The 24,036-nt window shown below is 57.3% G+C and overlaps 2 protein-coding genes across 5 annotated transcripts in view; one reads left to right on the top strand and one right to left on the bottom strand.

The window, feature by feature from the left end:
- Positions 1-10,430, top strand: part of HDGFL2 (HDGF like 2) — a 17,254-nt gene extending 6,824 nt beyond the window's left edge. The window contains exons 4-16 of one of the 3 annotated variants that reach the window (XM_024994149.2): positions 2,179-2,370; positions 4,121-4,237; positions 4,345-4,416; positions 5,334-5,496; positions 5,635-5,710; positions 5,867-6,176; positions 7,132-7,235; positions 7,816-7,889; positions 8,025-8,095; positions 8,429-8,530; positions 8,719-8,932; positions 9,665-9,797; positions 10,115-10,430. In XM_024994149.2, the coding sequence (XP_024849917.1) occupies positions 2,179-2,370; positions 4,121-4,237; positions 4,345-4,416; positions 5,334-5,496; positions 5,635-5,710; positions 5,867-6,176; positions 7,132-7,235; positions 7,816-7,889; positions 8,025-8,095; positions 8,429-8,530; positions 8,719-8,932; positions 9,665-9,797; positions 10,115-10,217 (1,731 nt within the window). In that variant the 3' untranslated portion in view covers positions 10,218-10,430. 3 annotated transcript variants of the gene reach the window in all.
- On the bottom strand, positions 10,411-24,036 carry PLIN4 (perilipin 4). 2 transcript variants are annotated; one of them, XM_024995004.2, is made up of 8 exons: positions 23,956-24,036; positions 23,764-23,828; positions 23,103-23,250; positions 22,193-22,254; positions 15,548-19,823; positions 15,260-15,447; positions 12,905-12,973; positions 10,411-12,828 (listed from the first exon to the last, which is right to left on the bottom strand). In XM_024995004.2, the coding sequence occupies exons 2-8, from the start codon at positions 23,809-23,811 to the stop codon at positions 12,496-12,498; spliced, it is 5,124 nt and encodes a 1,707-aa protein (XP_024850772.1). In that variant the 5' UTR covers positions 23,812-23,828; positions 23,956-24,036; the 3' UTR covers positions 10,411-12,495. The 2 variants fall into 2 exon arrangements, with proteins under 2 accessions (XP_024850772.1, XP_059744639.1); XM_059888656.1 differs by lacking the exons at positions 23,103-23,250; positions 23,764-23,828.

The following is a 24,036-nucleotide window of genomic DNA, read 5'->3' as shown; positions in this document are numbered from 1 at the left end:
CCTCTGGCCACCCAGCTGCACACCCTCACTGCTTCTGGCTCCAACTCCTAGCTTCTATGGTGTTTCCCATCACCCTGGAGCCTCCACCACACACACACACCCTCATACTCTTTCACTTCTTGCTTTTTTCTCAACTAGCGTGGCCCCTGACTGTAATGACACCGAGGAAATGTGGCCTTTTTTAGTTTTTTCCCCCAATGTTCTTTTTTTTTTTTTGTAATACTTATTTGGCTGCATTGGGTCTTAGTTGCCACACATGGGATCTTCAATCTGCATTTTGGCATGTGGGATCTTTAGTTGTTGCATATGGGGCTAGTTCCCTGACCAGGGATCGAGCCTGGGCCCCCTGCATTGGGAGCTCGGAGTCTTAGGCACTGGAGCACCAGGGAAGCCCCCTCTCCTGCCACTTTCTTCTCTTCCCTGCACCCCAGCCACACCCACCTCTTTGGTTCCTAAGGAGCACTTCATTCATGCCTGTGCTATACAGTAGGACCTTATTGTTGTTGGTATGCTGTTTTGTTTGAGGCATGTGGGATCTTAGATCCCTGACCAGGGATTGAACCCATGACCCCTGCAGGGGAAGCATGGAGTCCTAACCACTGGATTGCCAGGGAAGTCCAGTAAGACCTTGTTATTAATCCATTCTATATATAGTAGTTTGCATCTGTAATCCCAGCCTCCCAATCCTCTCTCATCCCCCCACCCCTGGACAAACAAGCCTGTTCTCTATGCCTGTGAGTCTGTTTCTGTTTCATAGGTGTGTTCATTTGTGTCATATTTCATTATTTTAAAAAAGTTTTTATTGGAGTATATTTGACTCACAGTGTTGTGTTTCAGGTGTACAGAAAAGTGAATCGGTTATACATACACATGTATCTCCTCTTTTAGATTCTTTTCCCATGTAAGTCATTATAGAGTGTTGTGTAGAGTTCGCTGTGCTGTGCAGTAGGCCTTCATTAGTTGCCTCTTTTATATATAGCAGTGTGTACATGTCAGTCACAGTCTTCCAATTTATCCCTCCTCTTCCCCTCCCCCATGATTATCGTAAGTCCATTTTTAACATCTGTGATTATATTTCTCTTTTAGAAATAAGTTCCTTTGCACCATTTTATGGATTTCACATATAAGCAATATCATACAGTACTTGTCTTTTTTTCCTGACTTGCTTCACTTAGTGTGATCATCTCTAGGTTTATCCATCTTGCTGCAAATAGCATTATTTCCTTCTTTTTATGGCTCAGTAGTATTCCTTTGTATACATATGCCACATGGTTATCCACTCATCTGTCAATGGACAGGTTGTTTTCCACGTCTTGGTTATTGTTGTGAATAGTGCTGCAGTGAACATTGGGGCACATGTATATTTTCGAATTATAATTTCCTCTTGATATAAGCCCAGGAGTGGGATTGCTAGATCATATGGCAACTCTATTTTTAGTTTTTTTGAGGATCCTCCTTACTGTTTCCCATAGTGGGCTGCACCAGTTTACATTCCCACCAGCAGTGTTGAAAGGGTCTCTTGAAATGGCCATGGCTGGTCTCCCACTGGATTGTAAGCTCCCCGGGGGCAGGGCCCACACCCTGTTCTCTGGGTGGTACCATCCACCTGGCACAGTGCCTGGCACCTGGCCTCTGCTCACAGACGAGCCCAGCACTCAGTGAGCATAGGGGCAGTGCTGGCTGTGTTTGCTGTTTCCTTGGCTGTTACTGCCTGAACTGATGTTTTGGGTAAAACAGAAATAGGAGTGCCTTGAAGTTCACACTCAGAGGTCCTGTCCTAGGTCGGCCTCCTCCTCAGTACTTGGAATAATAATACTTTTTACAAAAGTCAGACCTCCATGGACCTCCTACCAGTCTGGGCATTGGCCTAAGTACGCCACTCTGTCTCACCCGACCACAGCCCTGTGAGACCAAAGCAGTCTTGTCCCCACGGCTCAGATGTGGGAACTGAGGCCCAGAGGCTTAAGTCACTGGCCCAGGGTTTGCCCTCAGATCCCGCAGTGCCCAGCACTCATGGGTCCATCTCGCCCTCTGCCTTAGCCCTTGGAGCTCCCTGGGCCTCAGTTCCCTCGTTTGGAGAGCAAGCAGACCGGATCCTGATACTTGAGACCCGGCCTGTGGGTGCATCTGTGCGACAAGCTCTGTGGTGACCTGCTGTCTCTGTCCCCCACTCCCCAGCCGGTGAGCTCCTCCGACAGCGAGGCCGCTGAAGCAGACAGGGCAGGTGGCAGCGAGGATGATGAGGACCGGGGGGTCATGGCCGTCACAGCTGTGACCGCTGCAGCCACCGGTGACAGGATGGAGAGCGACTCTGACTCTGACAAGAGCAGCGACAACAGCGGCCTCAAGCGGAAGGCTGTGGCCTTGAAGGTAGGGACGGGGCATGCCTGTCCTGTGGGGGCTGGGCCCTTCCTCTTCCTCAGAGGCCCCATCTGGCCGCCTACTCTCCCTCCCCGGCCTTTCCTTCTTGTGGTTTTTAGTACATTCACAGAGTTGTGGCAGCGTCACCTCTGTCAGTTCCAGAACTTTCCATCACCCCCAAAAGAAAGCCCATCCCCTTTGGCAGTCCCCCATGTCCCTACCCACAGCCCCTAGTAACCACGACCCCACTGTGTGTGTCTGTGGATCTGCCTGTTCTGGACGTTTCCATCAGTGGAATCACATCCTGTGTGTCCTGTGTCTGCTTCTCTCACTGAGCATTGTGTTCTAAGAGTCCATCCACATGGTAACGAATGCCAGGGCTTCTCTCCTTTGCATGGCTGAGAGATGCTCCCAGGTGTGGAGGGACCACATTTGTTTATCCATCATCTGTTTCTGGCCATTTGGGATGTTTCCAATGGGGGAACCATCACAGATAACACAGCTGTGAACATTCATTCATGTACAAGTTTTGCATGGACGTGAGTTTGAAATTCTTTTGGATGTATTCTCTTTCCTGCTTCCTCCCAACCCCTTCCTCTGCCTTGTGACTGCTTCTGAGTATTCGGGTGCAGAGTGAAAGGATTAGGATCTAACAGCAAATTCTTTTGATGGAGGGAGGCATTCTTTTATTTATTTATTGCCCTTGCCACATAGCATGTGGGATCTTAGTTCTGCAACCAGGGATCAAACCCGTGCCTCCTGCGGTGGAAGTGCAGAGTCTTAACCACTGGACTGCCAGGGAAGGCCCTTTTTTATGATTTTTAAAAAAATATTTGGTTCCAGTTATAACAATAAACCATGATCATTGTAGATAAATTAAAAGGTATGAAAAGCATAAAGCAGTGAGTGAAAAACACCCAAATTCTCTGAGGGGGTTTTTGTGCCAAAGGACTGGAAGCATTCTGCTGTGTTTCTGTGCGCTCTCGAGTGTGATCAAGTGTGTGTGTGTGTGTGTGTGTGTGTAAAGCACAGACTGGCAGTCATGCACACAGTATGTGTCTTGCTGGTTTTCCACCTAATAGACAATCATTTCCTTGTCCTTAACTATTACTTGAAGGTTCAGTTTTCAGTGGTTGAGAAGTAATCTCTGATATGGATGAATTCTGACCAACGTATTGTTAAGAGTATTGGACCTTTGGCTTCTCCGCGTGGCACTGTTTTTTACAAGTCTCAGTTGTTTCTGTTGACAGTTGTTGGAGGAGTTAACAGAAATACGTCAAATGTTCTCCTCCCATCCTACCCCTTAGAGAGAAACCAGAATTTGTAGGTTAACATGTATTCAGGTTTTATTTTTTGCTTTTATCTTTGCGTTAAGTGAATGTCATTATTACAGTTCCTTTTCCCCCATACTAGGGAGACACTTAGACAGCCTCTTTCATTGTTACCCAGCACCCTAGCTCATTTTTGGTGTTCCTTTCCCCATGGTTGGCAGGGGCAGGGAGGGGGATGGTCTGTGTCTTTCTGCCAGGTCTCTGTGTGTTTGAGTCCTTTAGGAATTTTTCATGAGTGGAATCGGGTCGTATTTGTCTTCTGTGACTGGCTTCTCTCACTGAGCATAATGTCTAGGTTCAGTATACCTGGTTTTTATCAGATTCTCAAAGGGGTTCCTCCCCCTCCGAAAGCTTCCTAGGCTGTGGGTACTTCATCAAGCACAAGACCTTTCTCAGTTGCTGATCCATTTGGGCTGCTCCCCTTTTAGATGTCGGTCTCAAAACGAACCCGAAAGGCCTCCAGCGACCTGGATCAAGCCAGCATGTCTCCATCTGAGGAGGAGAACTCAGAAAGCTCCTCCGAGTCAGAGAAGACCAGTGACCAGGTGAGCAGGTGGCTAGAGCGAGAGCACAGGGGAGGGATGCTCGGGCGGGGCCGCGTGTGGGCCTGCTGCCTGTGGGCCCCATGTCCAGCTCCCTCCTCTCCACCCAGGACTTCACCCCTGAGAAGAAAGCTGTTGTCCGGGCCCCACGGCGGGGCCCCCTTCCAGGACGGAAGAAAAAGGTACAGAGGTTTGGTTTGGTTGCCTTCCCACATGGTGGCCTGGGAAAGTTCCTTGCACATCTCTCCATGGTCAGCAGCCACGGCCCTCTGTTAGGGGTGGTCTGATTTTGGAGGAGAGGAGGCCATAGCCCCAGGGTGACCCCAGAGCCCACTGACATCTGCCTTCACTCCTAGCTTTGCTCTGGTTTCCAAGCACAGTGTGCACAGAGCACCTCCCCGGAGGAGGCTACTCTGCTCCCTGGAGAGGGACTTAGAAGCCCATTTGGGAAACGAGATGCTAGGGTCGGAAGGGACCAGCCAGGGTGCTATTAGGGGCCCCGAGAGAGAGAGAGAGAGAGAGAGAGAGAGAGAGAGAGAGAGAGAGGAGGGAGAATGTGTGTGTGTGTGTGCCTGAATATGTGTACATGGGTATGGTGTGTGCATGAGTGTGTATGTAGCAGTTTGTGTTCTCACATGTGCAAGGGCCTGTGTGTGTACAAGCATGTGTATATAAGCATGGTGTATGGGTGTGCACATGTACCAGTGTGTGTGTGTACGTGTGTGGACATGATATAGTGTGTGCGTGTATGTTGGAGTGTGTTGTTTTACATGTACAATATGCATACGTGTGTGAAAGCATGTGTCCTGTCTGCATGTGTACAAGTACGTTGTGTGTCTGTACAAGTGTGTGTGTCAGTGTGTGAGCGTGGGCTGTGTGTGCATGTACCTGTGTGTCCATGTACCTGTGTGTGTCAGCATGTCTCAATCACTGTGTCTCCTGCAGAGGAGGGGGTGGTCCAGGGGGGTGCCGACATCCTCACCGGGTGAATCGCGCTGCCTGGGCTTCCTGGTTCTGGGCCAGAAGGAAAGGTCTCCAGTTGGGGGAGGGGTGCACCCCCCTCCCCGCAACTCTCACCCTGCCCGGCCTCCTCCAGAAGGCGCCGTCTGCATCAGACTCGGACTCCAAAGCAGAATCGGATGCGGCCAAGGCTGAGCCAGTGCCCCCAGTGAGGTCGCCGTCATCGTCCTCCGCCTCCTCCTCCTCTTCCTCCTCGGACTCGGAAGTGTCAGTCAAGAAGCCTCCGCGGGGCCGGAAGCCAGGTGGGTTTGCTGGGGGTGCCGCGCGGGGCCTGGGCCTGGGTCTGGCCTGGTGGGGCTGGGTGGGGCTGGGAGAGGCCCTCCAAGAGATGAACCTCCCGCCCCAGATGCGGGCGAGCTTACCCCTCTTTTCTTCTGCAGCCGAGAAACCTCCGCCCAAGCCCCGCGGGCGGAAACCTAAGCCTGAGCGGCCGCCCACCAGCTCCAGCAGCGACAGGTGGGTGCAGGGACTTGGCAGGGGCGCAGGCGGCGGGTGGGTGCGGGGCCCGGGATAGAGAGCACTAGGTGGGTGCAGGGCCCCGGGGGGGCGCAGGCGGCGGGCGGGTGTGGCTTGAGGCCCCATGATGGCGTGCTCACTGGCCCGCGCCCTCAGCGACAGCGACGAGGTGGACCGCATCAGCGAGTGGAAGCGCCGGGACGAGGAGCGGCGGCGCGAGCTGGAGGCGCGTCGGCGCCGGGAACAGGAAGAGGAGCTGCGGCGGCTGAGAGAGCAGGAGAAGGAGGAGAAGGAGCGGCGGCGCGAGCGCGAGCGTGGGGAGGCGGTGCCTGGGGGCAGCGCGGGCAGCAGCGGCGACGAGCTCAAGGACGACGACGAGCCGGTCAAGAAGCGTGGCCGCAAGGGCCGGGGTCGGGGCCCGCAGTCGTCCTCCGACTCGGAGCCCGAGGCCGAGTTGGACAGAGAGGTATGTCTGTGTAGCACCGGCTGAGCGCCCGGACCAGAGACGGGGCAGCAAAGGCCGGCCCGGAAATGCAGGAACCCCCTGCTGATGAGCTGACACCGGAGGGGTCAGTGCCTTGAGGGGCGGGCAGAGTGACAATTGGGGCGACAGGGCTTCCATCTCAAATAGGATGGACCTCGTGGGCTGCAGGTGGGCAGCTGACATGAAGTAAGGAGGTGAGTGAAGTGAGAGATATGGGAAGGGTCTCTCACTTGGGGGAGGGGCTTTCAGGCAGAGAGGCACAGCACATGCAAAGGCCCTGGGGCAGGACTGCACCTGGTGTGCTGGAGGGACAGTGAGACCCGTGTGTCTGGAGCAGAGTGAGCCAGGGAGAGAGAGGGAGGGCAGCCAGGGGATGGGGCAGCTCACGCAGGGCCTGGTAGCCCTCTGGAGGACTTGGTTGTTTATGTGGGAGCCCTGGAAGACTGAGCAGAGATGGGGTGGGTGCGCACAGGTGCCCTCTGGCTGCCGAGTTGGGGGATGGCTTGTGGGTGGGTGAGGGAGCAATGAGGCCTCTTGTGACTGTCAGCTCCCTGCCTCATGGCTCTCCCGGGCCCACTGCCTTTTGGTGTGAGCCTAGGAACCCCCTCTAGGGACAGTGGAGGGGAACAATGCCCTGTTCTCTCCCCACCACTCTGTCACAAAGTGGGGGGGGCCATGTGCCCTGGCATAGGAAGTGTCCTGCTCAGCCAGAGGAATGCAGTGGGGCCCCCCACTGCTGGGTAGTCTTTTCAGGGCTGAGAAGCTTCTGCATGGGGATGGGCTGGACACAAGGTCCATTCCACCTGGTCTAGCAGCTCCCATCCAGGTGGAGATGGTGGCAGGGTGTGATGAATTGTATCTGTAAGGGTACAGCTTGGAGTCCAGCGAGTTCCCTTTGCCCGCTGCTCCAGCCCCTTTCGTTCCCTGGTTGCTACAGGTGAAGAAATCAGCTAAGAAGCTGCAGCCACAGAGTACAGAGCCTGCGAGGAGATCCAGCCAGAAGGAGAAGAGGGGGCGTTCTGAGGAAAAGCCACGCGCCAGGTCTGGTGCCATGCTGCCCCCCCCCCCCCAAGGCTCCTCTGGTCCCCACAACTCAGGGGAGGGCCCTGGGGTCCACAGTCAGTCTTGGAGACTGCAGCAGTTGAAGTATCTGGTTCTCAGGACCCCATCAGGTTGTGCAGGAGCCTTCCCCTGGGTGACCCTATCCCCGGGGCACCAAGCTGTATCTGGGGCACCTGTGGTTGTCACACTGGGGGGCTCCTGGCATCTGATGGGTGGGGGCCACAGAGGCTGCTCCTATCCCACAACGCTAAGATCACCCAGCAGAGGATGACCCGGCCCAGACCGCCGAGCAGGACATGGAATTGGAGCTGCAGTAATGTGTCTGCTGCCATTTCCTAGTGTCACATCAGAGCCTCTAGTAACTCATGTGCTGGGGTTTATGTAACTAGCCTCTGACCGTTAGTCACCTGTTGAAAAAAGAAATGTTATCTGCTTCCTGGAGGAAGGATTGCTCTCTCTGGTCCCCTCGGGTGCTGCCCTCAACTGGATCGGGTGTGCCCTGGTCCCTGGCGGGGACATGGATCAGGGGCCCGCTAAAGGCATGGCTGATTCTCCACAGGCCTGTGAAAGTGGAGCGGACCCGGAAGCGGTCAGAAGGGTTCCCGCCAGACCGGAAGGTTGAGAAGAAGAAAGGTGAGGAGGGGCTGCACAGCGCTGGCTGCAGCCTGAGGTCTTCGGGAGGGACGAGGGGCGGCCCCGGAAGAGCAAGTGGCTCCTGTCAGCGGAGACTCTACTCAGGCCCAGCGCTGCCTGCTCTCCTACCTGCAGAGCCCTCCGTGGAGGAGAAGCTACAGAAGCTGCATAGCGAGATCAAGTTCGCCCTGAAGGTTGACAATCCGGTGAGACCTTCCTTGGGGTACAGAGGTCACGGCTAGGTCCCCCATCCTCTGACTGCTGGAGCTTCCTGAGAGGTCTCAGAACCCTGAGGCAAAACCGGGCTACCCGGGGTGGGTGCCCTCCAGATGAGGGCCAGCCTGGCCTATTGGGCGTAGTTCTCTGCACCTCCACCAGGTGGTGCCACGTGAGTCCTGGTCCTTCCCACTGTCCTGGGCTTCCTGTAACTTGGCCCTCCCCCAGAGGGGGAGCCCCAGGGTCTCCCTCCCCACCCTCTTGGGCCCCAAGAGCCCCCTCAACTAGATGCTGACGCTGCTGACTGCTCTGTTCGCCTGCAGGATGTGAAGAGGTGTCTGAATGCCTTGGAGGAACTAGGGACCCTGCAGGTGACCTCACAGATCCTTCAGAAGAACACGGATGTTGTGGCCACTTTGAAAAAGGTATGGCAGGGCCAAGGGATCGAAGGGGCTGGGGGCATGGGCCTGCTCTGGGAGCTGGGCTGCCTGTGGTCAGCGAGGAGGAAGCCATGCTCATGGGAGGCACCGCCAGGGGTGGTGGTGATGAGGGAGGGTCTCAGGACCGGGGTGAGGCGGCTGCACCTCCTGAGACAGGCCTCTTGGTGAGCCAGATCCGCCGCTACAAGGCTAACAAGGAGGTGATGGAGAAGGCGGCAGAGGTCTACACCCGGCTCAAGTCTCGGGTCCTGGGACCAAAGATCGAGGCCATCCAGAAGGCGACCAAAACCGGTTCAGAGAAGGAGAGGGCCGAGGCGGAAAAGGCCGAGGAAGTGCTGGCTGGAGAGGAGGCCCCCACAGAGAGGGTGGAGGATGAAGCGAGCACTGGTGAGGAGCTCAAGGGAGGGACCAAGGTGGCCGGCAGGGCCCTGAGCAGGGGCCGGTGCTCCCCCCAGACTGCCTGGGGACATGATCCATTGGCTCTGGCCGTGCAGGCTCGCTGTGTCCACAAGGTGGCCGGTGCTTGGGCCACACACCCCTGTGCTGCTCACAGGCGCTACCCTCAGAGTCAGGTAGTCTGAGAGGCCATGTGTGTGCTGCCAGGTGTGCGAGTGTTACTGGATCAGGCGGTCATGGAGGTCTAGGAGGAGGGAGGGCCACGGGTGAGCCGAGAGGAGCAAGGGCAATGGCTGTTGGGCCAGGAGGGCGTGTCTTCTGGGAGCAGAGGGGTCATGTGGTCCTGGTGAGATGTTTGGAGCAGCCTGGCAGGTGGGCATTGGCAGGGAGTCAACAGAGCCGAGGCTGCCCAGGAACAGTAGAGGCCGTGTTTTTCCTGTGTCTCTTGGATCTGGCCGTGGCAGGGTTTTTCCTGGTGTTGTCGGCCGTTAGTTGACCGGCCCGTCCCATCTTTAGGCTGCATGGTTGGGGCTGGCTGGAGAAGGACCCACACGCAGCCTGCTGTCCCCGTGTGTCTGGTGGCTCAGGGGTGGAATGGTGAAAGCAGAGATACAAATGGGTTGAGGGCTCTTGAGGTTTGCATGTTGCTCATGCTCTTCAGACAGGGTTGCAGGGTCCCCGATGGTAGCCCCCTGCTGTGACCCATGAGCCTCTCTCCCACAGACCTCTCAGCTCCCGTGAACGGCGAGGCTGCGTCCCAGAAGGGGGAGAGCACCGAGGACAAGGAGCCAGAGCAAGTACAGAACTCGGAGGAGGGGCTGGGGGGTGGCTCCTCCGAAGACCTGTTACACAATGAGTAAGTGTCACCCCAGCCACAGGGTCCATTTCCGGAGATGGCACCCAAGTCTGAGCCACTCTCAGTGGGGTCCAGGCCAAAGGGACTTCTGTGCCACATGCTGACCCCCCAGCCCCATGGAGGGAGCTCTGAATTCAGAGCTGCCCTGAGCCTGGGCTTGGGGTTGGGGGTGGGCTGGCTTCCTCCTGATGCCCACCGTGGGGAGCAATGGTGCCTGCCTGTGTGTGGCGGGGCTGCAAGGGGAGCGAGTTGGGCTCTGTAGGAGGGGGCAGACAGACAGGCGTCCTGCTTACCCTGCCCCTACCATCCTCCCCCAGCACCGTGAGGGAGGGCCCCAACCTGGATGGGCCCGGGAAGGAGTGGCTAGACCGAGAACGGCTGCGGATGGACTCGGAGTCCCTGGATGAGGAGGAGAGCTGAGCCGGGCAGCCTGCGGCCAGGCCCTGCCATCCTGAGCAGCTGCCCAGTGGCCAGCCTGGCTCCTTCCTGGTGCCCAGAGAGCAGAGAACTGTTGGGGAGACGCTGTGCTGTTCGTTTGTATTTGTCCCCCTGGGTTTTTTTTTTTTTGCCTAATTTCTGTGGTTTCCAACCCACATGAAATGACTATAAAGGGTTTTTATAATGAAAAAAAAGTCACTTTTATTGGCTTTGTTTTCTAAGTAGTGGTCAAGGGCCAGTCCGGGGACAGAGGGTTTTAAAGCACAAGGTCACTGTTAGTTGCGGATATGAACTTGGTTCTGACGGTGCCCATGGCCCTGCAGGGCTGATGAGGGGCAGGGAGATGGGGTAAGTGAGGTCTTTCCCGAAATACCAGGAGGGGTGCTGCGGGCTGTTGTCCTTGGCATTCGGAGGGCGAAGGCCTGGGGGGCAGGCCTCATTGTGGACGTGGGGTGAGTGGCACCTCCATTCTGAGCTTCTCTAGACCAGGGAAGGGGGTAATGGGTGGTGTGTGTGTGTGTGTGTGTTTCTCTAGTGGGTGGTGTGTGTGTGTGTGTGTGTTTCTCTAGACCAGGGAAGGGGGTAGTGGGTGGTGTGTGTGTGTGTGTGTGTGTGTGTGTGTGTGTGTGTGTTTCTCTAGGCCAGGGAAGGGGGGTAGTGGGTGGTGTGTGTGTGTGGTGTGTTTGTGTGTGTGTTGCCCAACCAAGCACCTGCAGGCAGTTGTTTAAACAGTCGCCTCTGTTGTGTGTCCTGCTGGTGGCCCAGCCTCTCTGTCCTGGTGGATTAGAGGCCGGGTGTGGTTCTGCTTTCTGGGCCTGGCACCCCCCACTGTGGTTTGATTGGACTTGAGACCGTCACTGAACTCGGATTCTGTGAACCGCCGTTTCCAGCGTCACCCCCTCTGCTGACCATCTGGGATGGGCAAAAAGGCAAGAAAGGCTTGGGGAAGGTCCCAGACTGGTCCCGGTGTCCGGCCTTGGCCAGCTCCCCTGGCAGACGTGATCCTCTGGGGACAGTTTGTGCATTCGTCGGGGGCTCAGAGCACTTGATCATTTCTGAGAAGAGGGGGCATCTCGAGCCCTCTGTCAGGGAGGTGGCCAGCTGAGGGGTGCAGGTGTGATGGGTTCTGCGAGGGGGGCACTTGACAAGGCTTATTAGGCTACTGGCGGTCAGCAGCTCTCCCAGCATCTCCTGGGCCCCAGGGAGCAGGATCAGGGGGACTGGACCTCCACGGCCCCACCTTCCCGTGTGCAGCCCACCTCCCAGGGTGCCTTGAGGACTCAAGGAAAGCATGGCTGGAAAGGAAGCGTGTCCAGTAGCTGCCAACCCAGCCCCTGGTCTCCAGCCTGGAGCATGTGACCAGGACCTGAACATATCAAACATGTTTTTGTTTTGTGGGTAGGGGGTTGGCCACACCACGTAGCTGTGGGGTCTTAGTTCCCTGTCCAGGGATCAAACCCATACCGTCAGCAGTGAAAGCCCAGAGACCTAAACTGCAGGACCTCAAGGGAAGTCCCTCGAGCACCTTCTGTCATGAGTTCCCTGGGGTCCCTCCCTTTATTCCTTCATTGGCAGCTTCTGGGCCCAGGGCCTCAGAACATCAGCTCTGGACCCCTGTGATCAGCCATGACCCGGGGTGCTGCTGGCTGGGGGGGTGCATCAGGAGGGGACATGTACTCACTCCCCCCCACCACCTGCACCATCTGGCCCTCAGTTGTGGCAGTTACTTCAGCTTTGCCTTCACAAAGCCTTGTGGCCTCCCCCAAAGGTCAGCAGAGGCGGCAGGTCAGCAGAGGCAGCGGGAGCCCACCTGCCCCAGGACGACAGCATTCTGGTATGTTCGGGGGTGTGCGCTGTTAGCTGCTGGACGTGTGCTTTCAGAACAAGGATGGAGCTGCCTGGAACCCAGGACGGAGGAGCAGGAGTGCCTGCTAACTGGTGGCTAGAGGACCCTGGCTGGGGTGGAAGACCCCCAGAGTTTATAAAAGATAAAATGGCCCTCGTCAGGGTGCAGAGTGGAGAACTTTCTAGGCAGGCACCATACCCTTTCTTGAGCGCTTGCTCGAGATCTTCAGGCTAAGGCCCACCACCAGGGGTCTTAGCTGCCTGGGGTTCCTCAGCCAGAAGGACCAGCCGAGCTCGTGCCCAGGGAGGCAGGTGGGCGGTACAGACAGGCCTGGCGCCGGGTGTATGGTGTGGTGGAACTCCAGGACCCAGAGCTTCCGGGGCTTGGAGCTGGTTGCGGGCAGGGGAGGAGCTCCTACAGCGGCTGCCCATCGGCGGGCAGGGCGAAGGGCCCCACCAGCCAGCCAAGCGGAGGGCCTTGCTGCACGCTCCGCAGCACCTGCTCCAGGCCCCGCCATGCCTGGCCCACACCCTGGCGGCTCTCAGCCAGCCGCTTGACTGGCAGCTCCGCCACCGTGGCGGCTGAGGAGACCAGGCCATAGAGCTCACAAATGCTGTGCCGAGCCTGCTGGAGCTGCCACTGAAGCTCCGTGGGGAGGCCCTGGAGGCCAGAGGCCAGGCGGCTGTAGGCCACATGGAGCTGCTGGACGAGGTCGCAGGCCCTGGACAGAGCCCCGGTGGCCAGCACCTGTGCACAGAAGGAGTGAGGTAAGGGGCTGGAGGCAAGGGGCGGGCCCACTAGCCCCTCGCTGGTATGTACTCACCTCCCCAGCAGCGGCTTCCTCTGCTTGGCTGCTCGCATCCCCAGCCGGAGCCTGCTGGGCCTCCTCAATCTAGGAAAAAAAGAGCCCAGCACAAACGTGATGGCTTCTCAGCGGGGACCGCCTCTGACACACTCAGGATGGCCTTCCCTGGCCCAGTGTCTCATGTCTACCCTTCCCATGGCATGGGGGAGTGCTTTGGAGCCAGAGGCTGGTGCGTCAAGAGGCAGTAATCCTGGTGCCTTGTGAGGTCATCAGGCATTCAGAGAGCAGGATGGCAGCGGCACCGTCACCCCAGCTCAGCACCCCCCACCCCCACCCCCAACATCTCCCAGAGGCCTTGGAACCAAGCTCCTCACCATGGCTGCCTGTGACCTCCCCTCCTGCTAACCTCCCATAGTGCTCTGTTCGGCCACACTGGCCCCTTCTTGTCCCCGAGCATGTCCGGTGTGCTGCTGCCCCAAGGGCCTTTGCACATGCCACCCACTCAGCCTGGAATGTGCTTCCTCTGGCCCAGTGCGGGAGGCCCCAGGCCCTCTGCATCAGATCTCTGTTTCCCTCCTCAGAGGCTATCACTGTCCAGTTATCATGAATTTCTGTGTTGATTTCCCCTCTTGGGTTGGAGCTCTGTCATGACCGTTTGCTCCTTGTATTTTGGGTCCCTGGTACATAGGAACCCCCCATCCCCATTGACTAATCTTTCTTGTCATCCTGAGACCTCAGCAAGTGGACCAAATATGCACTTCAACTTTCCCTCGCCCTCCCAGCCCTTGCCCCAGCAGTCGACTCCATCAGGGGGCTCCTGCTCATCTGCAGGTTACCCTGTCGAAGACTTAGGCCATAATGTCCACCACCCACATACCCAGGGCAATCCGAAGTATCTCCTGCTGAAAGTCTCCAAGGCCTTAGAGGGTCTTGGCTCTCTCAATTCCTGTGTCTAACCTGGATGCTTTGCTCTGGAAATATATCTAGAACTCAGCTCCTCAAACCTCCTCTCTCATCTCCCATCTCCATTCCTGGACTCCTGTGGCTTGTCCTCCCCACAGGAGCCAGAGCGATCCACCTCAGTAAAGCCTCTGTTGGATCAGGCCATCTTCACTTTACAGTCCTGGGCACTGTGGGGTATGGAGCAGCCTCCCTCACCCCCAGCCTCTCAATGCCAAGAGTCCTGCCGAGTGACCACCACTGACGTTTCCAGGCTTGGCCCAGTGTTCCCTGGGGACAGGACTGCCCAGTTGAGACCCTCTGGGCTGGAGCAGTGGTCCTTAGATGTGGTTCACCACAGACCCCTGGGTGCTGATTGAAAACACAGGCGCCCGAGTGCATCTTAGGGATCCTGACTTGAACAGCTTGGCTGGGTTCCTTGCCACCTGAATAGGTGGGGCTGCTCAACATTTAAGACCCGTGAGCTTGAGAACCTGGAGGTCCTCAGAGCTGGGGCTCCATCACCGTCTACATCAACCATGGACTGGATGCCACTTAACTTCCTACTACAGCAGGTCAGCCCCACCGCCCATGAGGAGTTGGCGTGAGTGTTGGCAGTGATGCAGGGGAGAAAGCCTGGGGCTGGGGAGTGAGCGGAGCCGGCGAGACAGCACAACCCTGCTGGCTGGTGCCTGTCTCCACAGGGGCATTCAAGTCACCTTTGAGGAACTTCACTGGTGGTCCAGTGGTTAAGAATCTGCCTGCCAATGCAGGGGACACAGGTTCAACCCCTGACCCTGGAAGATGCCACACGCCTTGGAGCAACTAAACCTGTGCGCTACAACTAATGAGACCAGGCTCTAGAGTCCGCAGGCCACAACTACTGAGCCCACATGCTGCAACTACTGAGCCTGTGCTCTGCGACAAGAGAAGCCACCACAGTGAGAAGCCCGAACACAACTAGAGAAAGGCTGCTTGCAGCAATAATGCCAAATTAAAAAAACAAGTCCTCCTTGATTGGGCCCCCTTTCTTCCATCACTAAACTCCAGCCAGATTGCATGGGTTCCTTCTACCCCATCCGCCCCTCCCTTCACTTTACCCTCCCCACCCCGGGCACCCTTCTGCTCCTCAGAACACACCTAGCTTGTTCTCAGGCCACTTAGAACACTTTGCACAGGATGTGACCCAAATGGACACGCACCAGCCCTGGTGTGCATTTCTGCATGACTGTCAGGTCTCCTTCTCTACAGCCTCACTGGCTGCGAGCGTTGGGTCACGTGTCCATCTCCCCCACCCCATCCCAGGAGGCAAGCTCCTTGAGAGCAGGCCCATGACCAAGTGGGTGATGGGCACGTATTGGGTGCTCAGTGCGTGTCCGTCCAGTCCCCAACCCGAAGCTGAGGAGCATGCCTGGGAAGGGGCAAGGCTCTTACCTCCCTGAAGACGTCCTCAAGCTGGGCCAGCGCGTCCCGTGCCTGGAACTCGCTGTGCTGCAGGTGGCTGAGGGCGTGCTCGAAAGCCCGCTGGCGGAAGCCGGGGGCCACGTCACCCAGACGCACGAAGTAGCTGCCCTGGTCAGCCGTGACCTCCCTCCGCCTGGGCTGCGTAGCAACCAGCTGAGCTGAAAGGGAGGACGGGGTTGCTCAGTCCTCACCCCCGTCAGGGGCCTGGGGGTGTACAGACAACCGTGGCCCTGGGAGCTGGGACCGGGCTGTCCTTACCTTGTTCCTCGGCGCTCATGGGCTGGAAGATCTCTCCCAGCTCCTCCAGCTCGTCCCGGAGTGCTGCAAAGCCTTGGACTCCTTCCTGGCCATGGGTGGTGGCCCCGGGAGCAGCATCCACCTTGCCCAGGGTGGCCTCTTGGCTGAACACGGCCTCAGCTGACAGAGGTCCATGGTTGCTGAGCTGAGCCTGAGGGGAGCTTGGGATGGTTTGTTCTCCTTCATCTGGGGCCCTGGAACTGGCAAGTCCAACTGAGGTGGCAGCCTTGGAATCAGGTAACCAGTTTGGGATGATGCCCACCCCAGTGTGCATACCTTCTTCGGCCACATGCCCTACGCTGCTGAGCCCAGAGGACATGGCACCTTTGGTGCCAGTCAAGATGGTCATGGTAGAGTCCATGCCAGTCTGGATGGCCTCATTGCCCACATCCATTGCTCCAGTGATTGAAGTAGACAGAACATCTTTGGTGCCAGTCAAGATGGACGTGGTGGTGTCCACGCCAATCTGGACTGCCTCCCTGGCCACATCCATTGCTCCACTGATTGAAGTAGACAGAACATCTTTGGTGCCAGTCAAGACGGACTTGGTGGTGTCCATGCCAACCTGAACAGCTTCCTTGGCCACACCCATTGCCCCAGTAATTGCAGTAGACAGAACATCTTTGGTGCCAGTCAAGATGGATGTGGTGGTATCCATGCCAACCTGAACAGCCCCCTTGGCCACTCCCATTGCCCCAGTGATTGAAGTAGACACAATATCTTTGGTGCTAGTCAGGACAGTCTTAGTGGTGTCCATGCCAGTCTGGACAGCCCCTTGGGCCACACCCATTGCTCCAGTGAGCCCAGTGGACACGGTGTCTTTGGTGCCAGTCAAGATGGTTTTGGTAGTGTCCATGCCAGTCTGGACTGTGCCCTTGGCCACACCCATGGCTCCAGTGAGCCCAGTGGACACGGTGTCTTTGGCGCCAGTCAACATAGTCTTGGTGGTGTCCATGCCAGTCTGGACTGTCCCCTTGGCCACTCCCATGGCTCCAGTGAGCCCAGTGGACATGGTGTCTTTGGTGCCAGTCAGGACAGTCTTGGTGGTGTCCATGCCAGTCTGGACAGCCCCTTTGGCCACACCCATTGCTCCAGTGAGTCCAGTGGACACGGTGTCTTTGGTGCCAGTCAAGACGGTCTTGGTGGTGTCCACGCCAGTCTGGACAGCCCCCTTGGCCACTCCCATGGCTCCAGTGAGTCCAGTGGACATGGTGTCTTTGGTGCCAGTCAAGACAGTCTTGGTGGTGTCCATGCCAGTCTGGACAGCCCCCTTGGCCACTCCCATGGCTCCAGTGAGCCCAGAGGCAACAACATCTTTGGTGCCAGTCAGGACAGTCTTAGTGGTGTCCATGCCAGTCTGGACAGCCCCCTTGGCCATACCTATGGCTCCAGTGAGTCCAGTGGACACGGTCTCTTTGGTGCCAGTCAGGACAGTCTTGGTGGTGTCCATGCCAGTCTGGACAGCCCCCTTGGCCACTCCCATGGCTCCAGTGAGTCCAGTGGACACGGTGTCTTTGGTGCCAGTCAAGACAGTCTTGGTGGTGTTCATGCCAGTCTGGACCGCCCCCTTGGCCACTCCCATGGCTCCAGTGAGTCCAGTGGACATGGTGTCTTTGGTGCCAGTCAAGACAGTCTTGGTGGTGTCCATGCCAGTCTGGACAGCCCCTTTGGCCATACCTATGGCTCCAGTGAGTCCAGTGGACACGGTGTCTTTGGCGCCAGTCAGGACAGTCTTGGTGGTGTCCATGCCAGTCTGGACAGCCCCCTTGGCCACTCCCATGGCTCCAGTGAGTCCAGTGGACACGGTGTCTTTGGTGCCAGTCAGGACAGTCTTGGTGGTGTCCATGCCAGTCTGGACAGCCCCCTTGGCCACTCCCATGGCTCCAGTGAGTCCAGTGGACACGGTGTCTTTGGTGCCAGTCAGGACGGTCTTGGTGGTGTCCATGCCAGTTTGGACAGCCCCCTTGGCCACTCCCATGGCTCCAGTGAGCCCAGAGGCAACAACATCTTTGGTGCCAGTCAGGACAGTCTTGGTGGTGTCCATGCCAGTCTGGACAGCCCCCTTGGCCACTCCCATGGCTCCAGTGAGTCCAGTGGACACGGTGTCTTTGGTGCCAGTCAAGACAGTCTTGGTGGTGTCCATGCCAGTCTGGACAGCCCCCTTGGCCACTCCCATGGCTCCAGTGAGTCCAGTGGACACGGTGTCTTTGGCGCCAGTCAGGACAGTCTTGGTGGTGTCCATGCCAGTCTGGACAGCCCCCTTGGCCACTCCCATGGCTCCAGTGAGTCCAGTGGACATGGTGTCTTTGGTGCCAGTCAGGACAGTCTTGGTGGTGTCCATGCCAGTCTGGACAGCCCCCTTGGCCACTCCCATGGCTCCAGTGAGTCCAGTGGACACGGTGTCTTTGGTGCCAGTCAGGACGGTCTTGGTGGTGTCCATGCCAGTTTGGACAGCCCCCTTGGCCACTCCCATGGCTCCAGTGAGTCCAGTGGACACGGTGTCTTTGGCGCCAGTCAAGACAGTCTTGGTGGTGTCCATGCCAGTCTGGACCGCCCCCTTGGCCACTCCCATGGCTCCAGTGAGTCCAGTGGACACAGTGTCTTTGGTGCCAGTCAAGATGGTCTTGGTGGTGTCCATGCCAGTCTGAACAGCTCCCTTGGCCATACCCATGGCCCCAGTGAGCCCAGTGGACACGGTGTCTTTGGTGCCAGTCAGGACGGTCTTGGTGGTGTCCATGCCAGTCTGGACAGCCCCCTTGGCCACTCCCATGGCCCCAGTGAGCCCAGTGGACACGGTGTCTTTGGTGCCAGTCAGGACAGTCTTGGTGGTGTCCATGCCAGTCTGGACCGCCCCCTTGGCCACTCCCATGGCTCCAGTGAGTCCAGTGGACATGGTGTCTTTGGTGCCAGTCAAGACGGTCTTGGTGGTGTCCATGCCAGTCTGGACAGCCCCCTTGGCCACTCCCATGGCTCCAGTGAGTCCAGTGGACATGGTGTCTTTGGCGCCAGTCAAGACGGTCTTGGTGGTGTCCATGCCAGTCTGGACAGCCCCCTTGGCCACTCCCATGGCTCCAGTGAGTCCAGTGGACATAGTGTCTTTGGTGCCAGTCAAGACGGTCTTGGTGGTGTCCATGCCAGTCTGGACAGCCCCCTTGGCCATGCTCACTGCGGCAGTGAGCCCAGTGGACATGGTGTCTTTGGTGCCAGTCAGGACAGTCTTGGTGGTGTCCATGCCAGTCTGGACCGCCCCCTTGGCCACTCCCATGGCCCCAGTTAGCCCAGTGGACACAGTCTCTTTGGTGCCAGTCAAGACAGTCTTGGTGGTGTCCATGCCAGTCTGGACAGCCCCCTTGGCCACTCCCATGGCTCCAGTGAGTCCAGTGGACACAGTCTCTTTGGTGCCAGTCAAGACAGTCTTGGTGGTGTCCATGCCAGTCTGGACAGCCCCCTTGGCCATACCCATGGCTCCAGTGAGCCCAGAGGAGACAGCATCTTTGGTGCCAGTCAAGACAGTCTTGGTGGTGTCCATGCCAGTTTGGACAGCCCCCTTGGCCACTCCCATGGCCCCAGTGAGCCCAGTGGACACAGTGTCTTTGGTGCCAGTCAGGACTGTCTTGGTGGTGTCCATGCCAGTCTGGATGGCCCCCTTAGCCATACCCATGGCTCCAGTGAGCCCAGTGGACACAGTGTCTTTGGTGCCAGTCAACACGGTCTTGGTGGTGTCCATGCCAGTCTGGACTGTGCCCTTGGCCATGCTCACTGCTCCAGTGAGCCCAGTGGACACGGTGTCTTTGGTGCCAGTCAGGACGGTTTTGGTGGTGTCCATGCCAGTCTGGATGGCCCCCTTAGCCATACCCATGGCTCCAGTGAGCCCAGTGGACACAGTGTCTTTGGTGCCAGTCAACACGGTCTTGGTGGTGTCCATGCCAGTCTGGACTGTGCCCTTGGCCATGTTCACTGCCCCAGTGAGCCCAGTGGACACTACATCTTTGGTGCCTGTTACTACTGTCTTGGCGGTGTCTATACCGGTCTGTAGGGCCCCTTTGGCCACACCCACTGCCCCAGTTGCCCCACTGGCCACAGCATCCTTGGTGACTGTTAGTGTGGATTGGCTCATCCCCAGGCCTCCCTGGACCACACCTTTAGCAGTGTCCACGATACTAGCCATTCCTGTGGAGAGAGCATCCTTGGTCCTGGCCATCTGGGAGGACACCAGCTCCTTTGCCCCGGAGATCATCTGATGAGGCAAGAGACTCGTGATGAAGCAGAGTTGAAAGACACCTCTCCTCCCTACCCTAGATCTCCTCCTCCCCCCAATTCTTGACATACCCTGGGGAGTGGGACCTGCTCCCTGGAGACCCGGCCAGCTCACCTCTCACCCCAACACACCCCCTACTCTGGCTCCCAGGACACAGTCCATCAAGCTCCATCGCAGAGCCCTGTGGTGCCCAGATGTGGTAGACCCTGACTGTTGACAGCTATGCCGCAGCACCCTCTTTGCCCAATATCCCTTAGTCTGGGCTCAGCAAGTCTTATAATTACATGTTTTGTTCATCTTGCCTAATCTCAGTTTACATAAAATTTTGAGCCTGTTGTCCCCATCACAGGGAGAAATTTGAGGTGACCAAATGCTCGTTAACATGAATATATTCAAGTAAAAGAAGGGGATCCAGGTTTAGAAAAGTGATAACTGGGGATTTCCCTTGTGGTCCAGTGGCTAAGACTCCGCACTCCCAATGCAGATGGCCCAGGTTCGATCCCTCATCAGGGAACTAGATCCCCAATGCTACAACAAAGATCAAAGACCCCTTGTGCAGCAACTAAGACCTGGTGCAGCCAAATAAATATTATCTTTTAAAGTAATAACCAGAAAAGTACAGGGCCAAGTATTGGGTCTGAGCCATAGGAACCAAGTTGATAACTTGGTATGTCATTTTTTAAAAATTTATTTATTTTTGGCTGTGCTGGGTCTTTGTCGCTGAGTGGGTTTTTCTCTAGTTGTGGCAAGTGGAGGCTACATTCTAGTTGTGGTGTGGGCTTCTCATTGTGGTGGCTTCTTTTATTGTGGAGCGGGCTTTGGAGCACAGGCTCAATAATTGTGGAGTATGGACTCAGTTGCTCCAAGGCATGTGGGATCTTCCCAAATCAGGGATCGAACCCTGGTCTCCTGCATTGGCAGGCAGATTCTTTGCCACTGAGCCACCAGGGAAACCTGGTAGCACAGGGCAGTTTCTGCTAGTTCTTCCAAACTGCTGAAGGGTTGTGATGGCCTCAAGATGGCTACCACTCAGCTTCAACCAGGAGTGTGCTGTTTCCAATTCAGGTGTTCCTAAACCTGAGTGATCCTGCCCCGATGATCCTAACACTGGGCAATGTCTCGGGACATCTGTGGTAGTCATGACTTCAAAGAGAGCATGCTCCTGGCATAGAGTGGGTGGGTGTCAGGAATGCTGCTAAACACCCCACAATGCCCAGGACAGCCCCCCACAGAGGATGATCTGAATCTGAATTGGCCATGATAGCGAAGTTGAGAAGCCCGGAAATAGTCTCACCACCTGCCCTTCTGCCCAACATCATCTCAAGTGGGTACCTTGCCCGCAGAGACCTGGGTTCAAATCCCAGCTCTCTCCCGTACTTGCTGTGTGACCTCTGGCAAGCCACACCCCCTCTCTGAGCCTCATCTCAGAAATGGTGATTAAGACAGCACCTCCTTCAAAGACTGGTAAAAAAAGGAGTCAAGGTCCCTGACCAACTTTGCAGGTAGCAGACACTCCACTAATGAAGTGAAGAGGGATGGAGGGGGAGGAGTGAAAAAATGGGGACAGGGGCCCTAAGCTGCTAGAGTCTGCTTTAATTTGGGCCAGAGGGCAAACCAAGCAGTACTTTGCCCTCCGAGGAGCTCAGATATGGCCAAGCTGAGGGCAGAGGGGAGTCAAAGAAGACTCTAGAGTGGGGTGTGTGCTGAGTGCAAGGGTTGGATTGGAGCTCTGCCACCCTGCTGTGGCCCTCAGTGGTCTGACATCAGCCACTCTGCTTGCCCTGACCTTGGGGACAAGGTTGCGTGGGTGGTTCCCATTCATCCAGGACCGAGGGTGGATGCAGTGCTGGCCATTGTTCAGCTTCCGACTGCCCAAGGTTCACATCCCAAGCTACCTTGTCTTCCTGTGTGACTTTTGACAAATGGCTTGGCTTCTCCGTGCTTCAGCTTTTATGTGGGGTGCTATTGCTCCCTCCCTGTTGCAGTGGGGAGGATTAACTATTAAACAGCACATGTAAAGCACTTAGCCCAGAGCCTGACCTGTGGTGAGTGCATTGCCACTGTTTTGGTCATATTGTGCTGGGTACAGCACCAGGGTGGGAGTTGGCGGGGAGTGGGGTGTCTGTAGACCGGATGGTGCCAGGGAGTACTGCACCCATTTCACAGATGCAGAAATAGAGGCTCCAAGGGGAAGACTGGCCTGTTACCCCACAGCGGTACACACAGGGGTGTCTGCTTTTTCCTTGGCCTATGACAACCCTCCGGATGGCAGGAACCGAAACATCCAGGGAAGAGGTATCCCAGAGGGAGGCAAGGCCATCAGACCAGGCTCAGCTAGCCCCTCTCACCTTGTCTGAAGGCAGCAGTGTCTTCTCTAACGCCCTGGCCGTCTGCTCCGGGTCAGTGGGTGCTGGGGGGACAAAAGCCAGTGAGGCAACCCAGGGAGGGACGCGGGCTAGCATCAACCACCCTGGAGCCCATTGCACAATCAGCGGGCACAGCCTGAAAGGTCAGGAATGTCCCAGCAACCCTGCTGGGGACAACAGAAGGTGATATCCATGACCATGGGCCTAGCTCAGTCACTGACCTCACCGGGGGCTCCCTCAACCCCCAGGACTGGCTTCCTGGCACAGGGGTTCCCTAGAGTTCTCTCTGCTGGGGTTCTGGGTGCTGAATGCCCATCGAGGAGGGGGGCGGCGGCCGCAGGGAAAGGAGTTGGGGCCCTGCCTTGCTGCGCCTGACTACAGCTGGCAGCTGCCCACCCAGCTTGGATATACAGAGCAGAAGTCAGCTGCTTGGGGCTCTGGGCCCAGAGCTGCCACCTCAGCCTGCACTCCCCTGCTCCAGCCCCTCTTTGGGCCTTGGGGCTAGGGCCGCCCTGAGCACTCTGGCTGAGCAACTGGAGGCTGTGTGACCCCAGGGAAGCCGCTGTCCCCATCTGGAACCGGGATCAAAATCTCAGATGAGCTTAGACCCGTGGAATGTCCACGATACATCAGAAATGGGGTGATGGAAGGCGGAGGGGGCGTTGAGAATATGGGAGCACGGCTGTGTCCATGCCCCTATTCTGGCTGACTTGTGCCCCATCGGGTCACTCGTATTGATGCTCTGAGTCCCCACCTGGCACTAAATGAGCATGCCAGTCTCACAGGGTCTATTGAGGCGACACAGGCACATAAGCGCCCCCAAGTTTGGCAGAAGTCCCTTCTGGGGTGCACCTCCTGAGCCCCTGCCTCGCCCATGGAGCTGTCCACTCACCCTGAGCCTGGGGCTGGGCGGCCTCCTCGGCTGGAGCGCCTGCAGGCTCGGCAGCTGGCTGGGCCTCTCTTGCTGAGCTGTGGGCATTGGCCACCAGGTTCCGGGCAGCACTGAAGCCAGGCAGGGACCCAAAGAAGCTGCCCAGGGTCTACATGGGGTAGGGGGTGTGTGAGTAGAGCCAGGTGTGGTGGGGTGGGGCAAGGGGCACATCAGACAGCCCTGGGTTCCCAGACCACCCCAGACCCTTCCTCCTAGGTGACCTCAGGAAAGTGTCCCAGCCTCTCTGAGCCTCAGTTTCCTCACCTGAGCAATGCGCAGGTTCAGTCTACCTCCCGGGGACAGAGGAAATAATCCTCTGGGTCTCTAAAGACCTTTTCCTTTCAGGGCCCACATCTCACAAATGGGGAAACTGAGGCTCAGAGAGGGGCTGAGGCTGGCCCAAGGTCACATAGCAGGGGAAGAACTGAGGTTTGAGTGCATCCTTCCACCCCTCACCCTCCAGCTGGGGACCAGATGGAAGACTGGCATGGTGGCTCTCAGAGCCCTCCCAACCAACCTGGGAAGCCCCTTCAGACCCCAAGACTATGGAGGTCACCTCCCTAAGGTTCCAGGGGCTTCTCAGGGCCCAGCTGGGGTCGTTTCCTCCCATGCCTGCCCTCACCTTGCCCTTGGGTTTGGGGGGATCCTGGCCTCCATCTCGAGCAGACATGGTAACACTCTAGGCAGCTGGAAGGAGGTAGAGATGGGGGAGGGGCATGAATGGGGGCTCCTGGGCCTCCTGCCCAACACCCATAACCCCAAGCAGTCCCCCAGCTCCTGTCCGGAGGCTGGCCTCACCCCTGGCATTGCTCACCTGGACCGTGTGGGGGTCCCTTGGAGTGACAGGCGGTGCAGCCGGCAGCTGGGCTCTCAGCTCCCAGGCCTTATAGGGTCT

The sequence above is a fragment of the Bos taurus genome, chromosome 7, assembly GCF_002263795.3.
Source record: "Bos taurus isolate L1 Dominette 01449 registration number 42190680 breed Hereford chromosome 7, ARS-UCD2.0, whole genome shotgun sequence".
In the NCBI taxonomy this organism is placed as follows: domain Eukaryota; kingdom Metazoa; phylum Chordata; class Mammalia; order Artiodactyla; family Bovidae; genus Bos; species Bos taurus.
The sequence above is the reverse complement of the archived record's forward strand: the minus strand, read 5'-3'. Positions and strand labels throughout refer to the sequence as shown.

Bases quoted from the DNA above. Each gene is read 5' to 3' on its own strand.
- PLIN4 (XM_024995004.2), bottom strand. From the start codon at position 23,811: ATGTCTGCTCGAGATGGAGGCCAGGATCCCCCCAAACCCAAGGGCAAG. The intron at 23,251-23,763 runs GTGAGGGCAGGC...TACCCCATGTAG, and splicing joins CCCCCAAACCCAAGGGCAAG to ACCCTGGGCAGCTTCTTTGG. The intron at 15,448-15,547 runs GTAAGGACAGCC...CCTCCCTTTCAG, and splicing joins CATGAGCGCCGAGGAACAAG to CTCAGCTGGTTGCTACGCAG.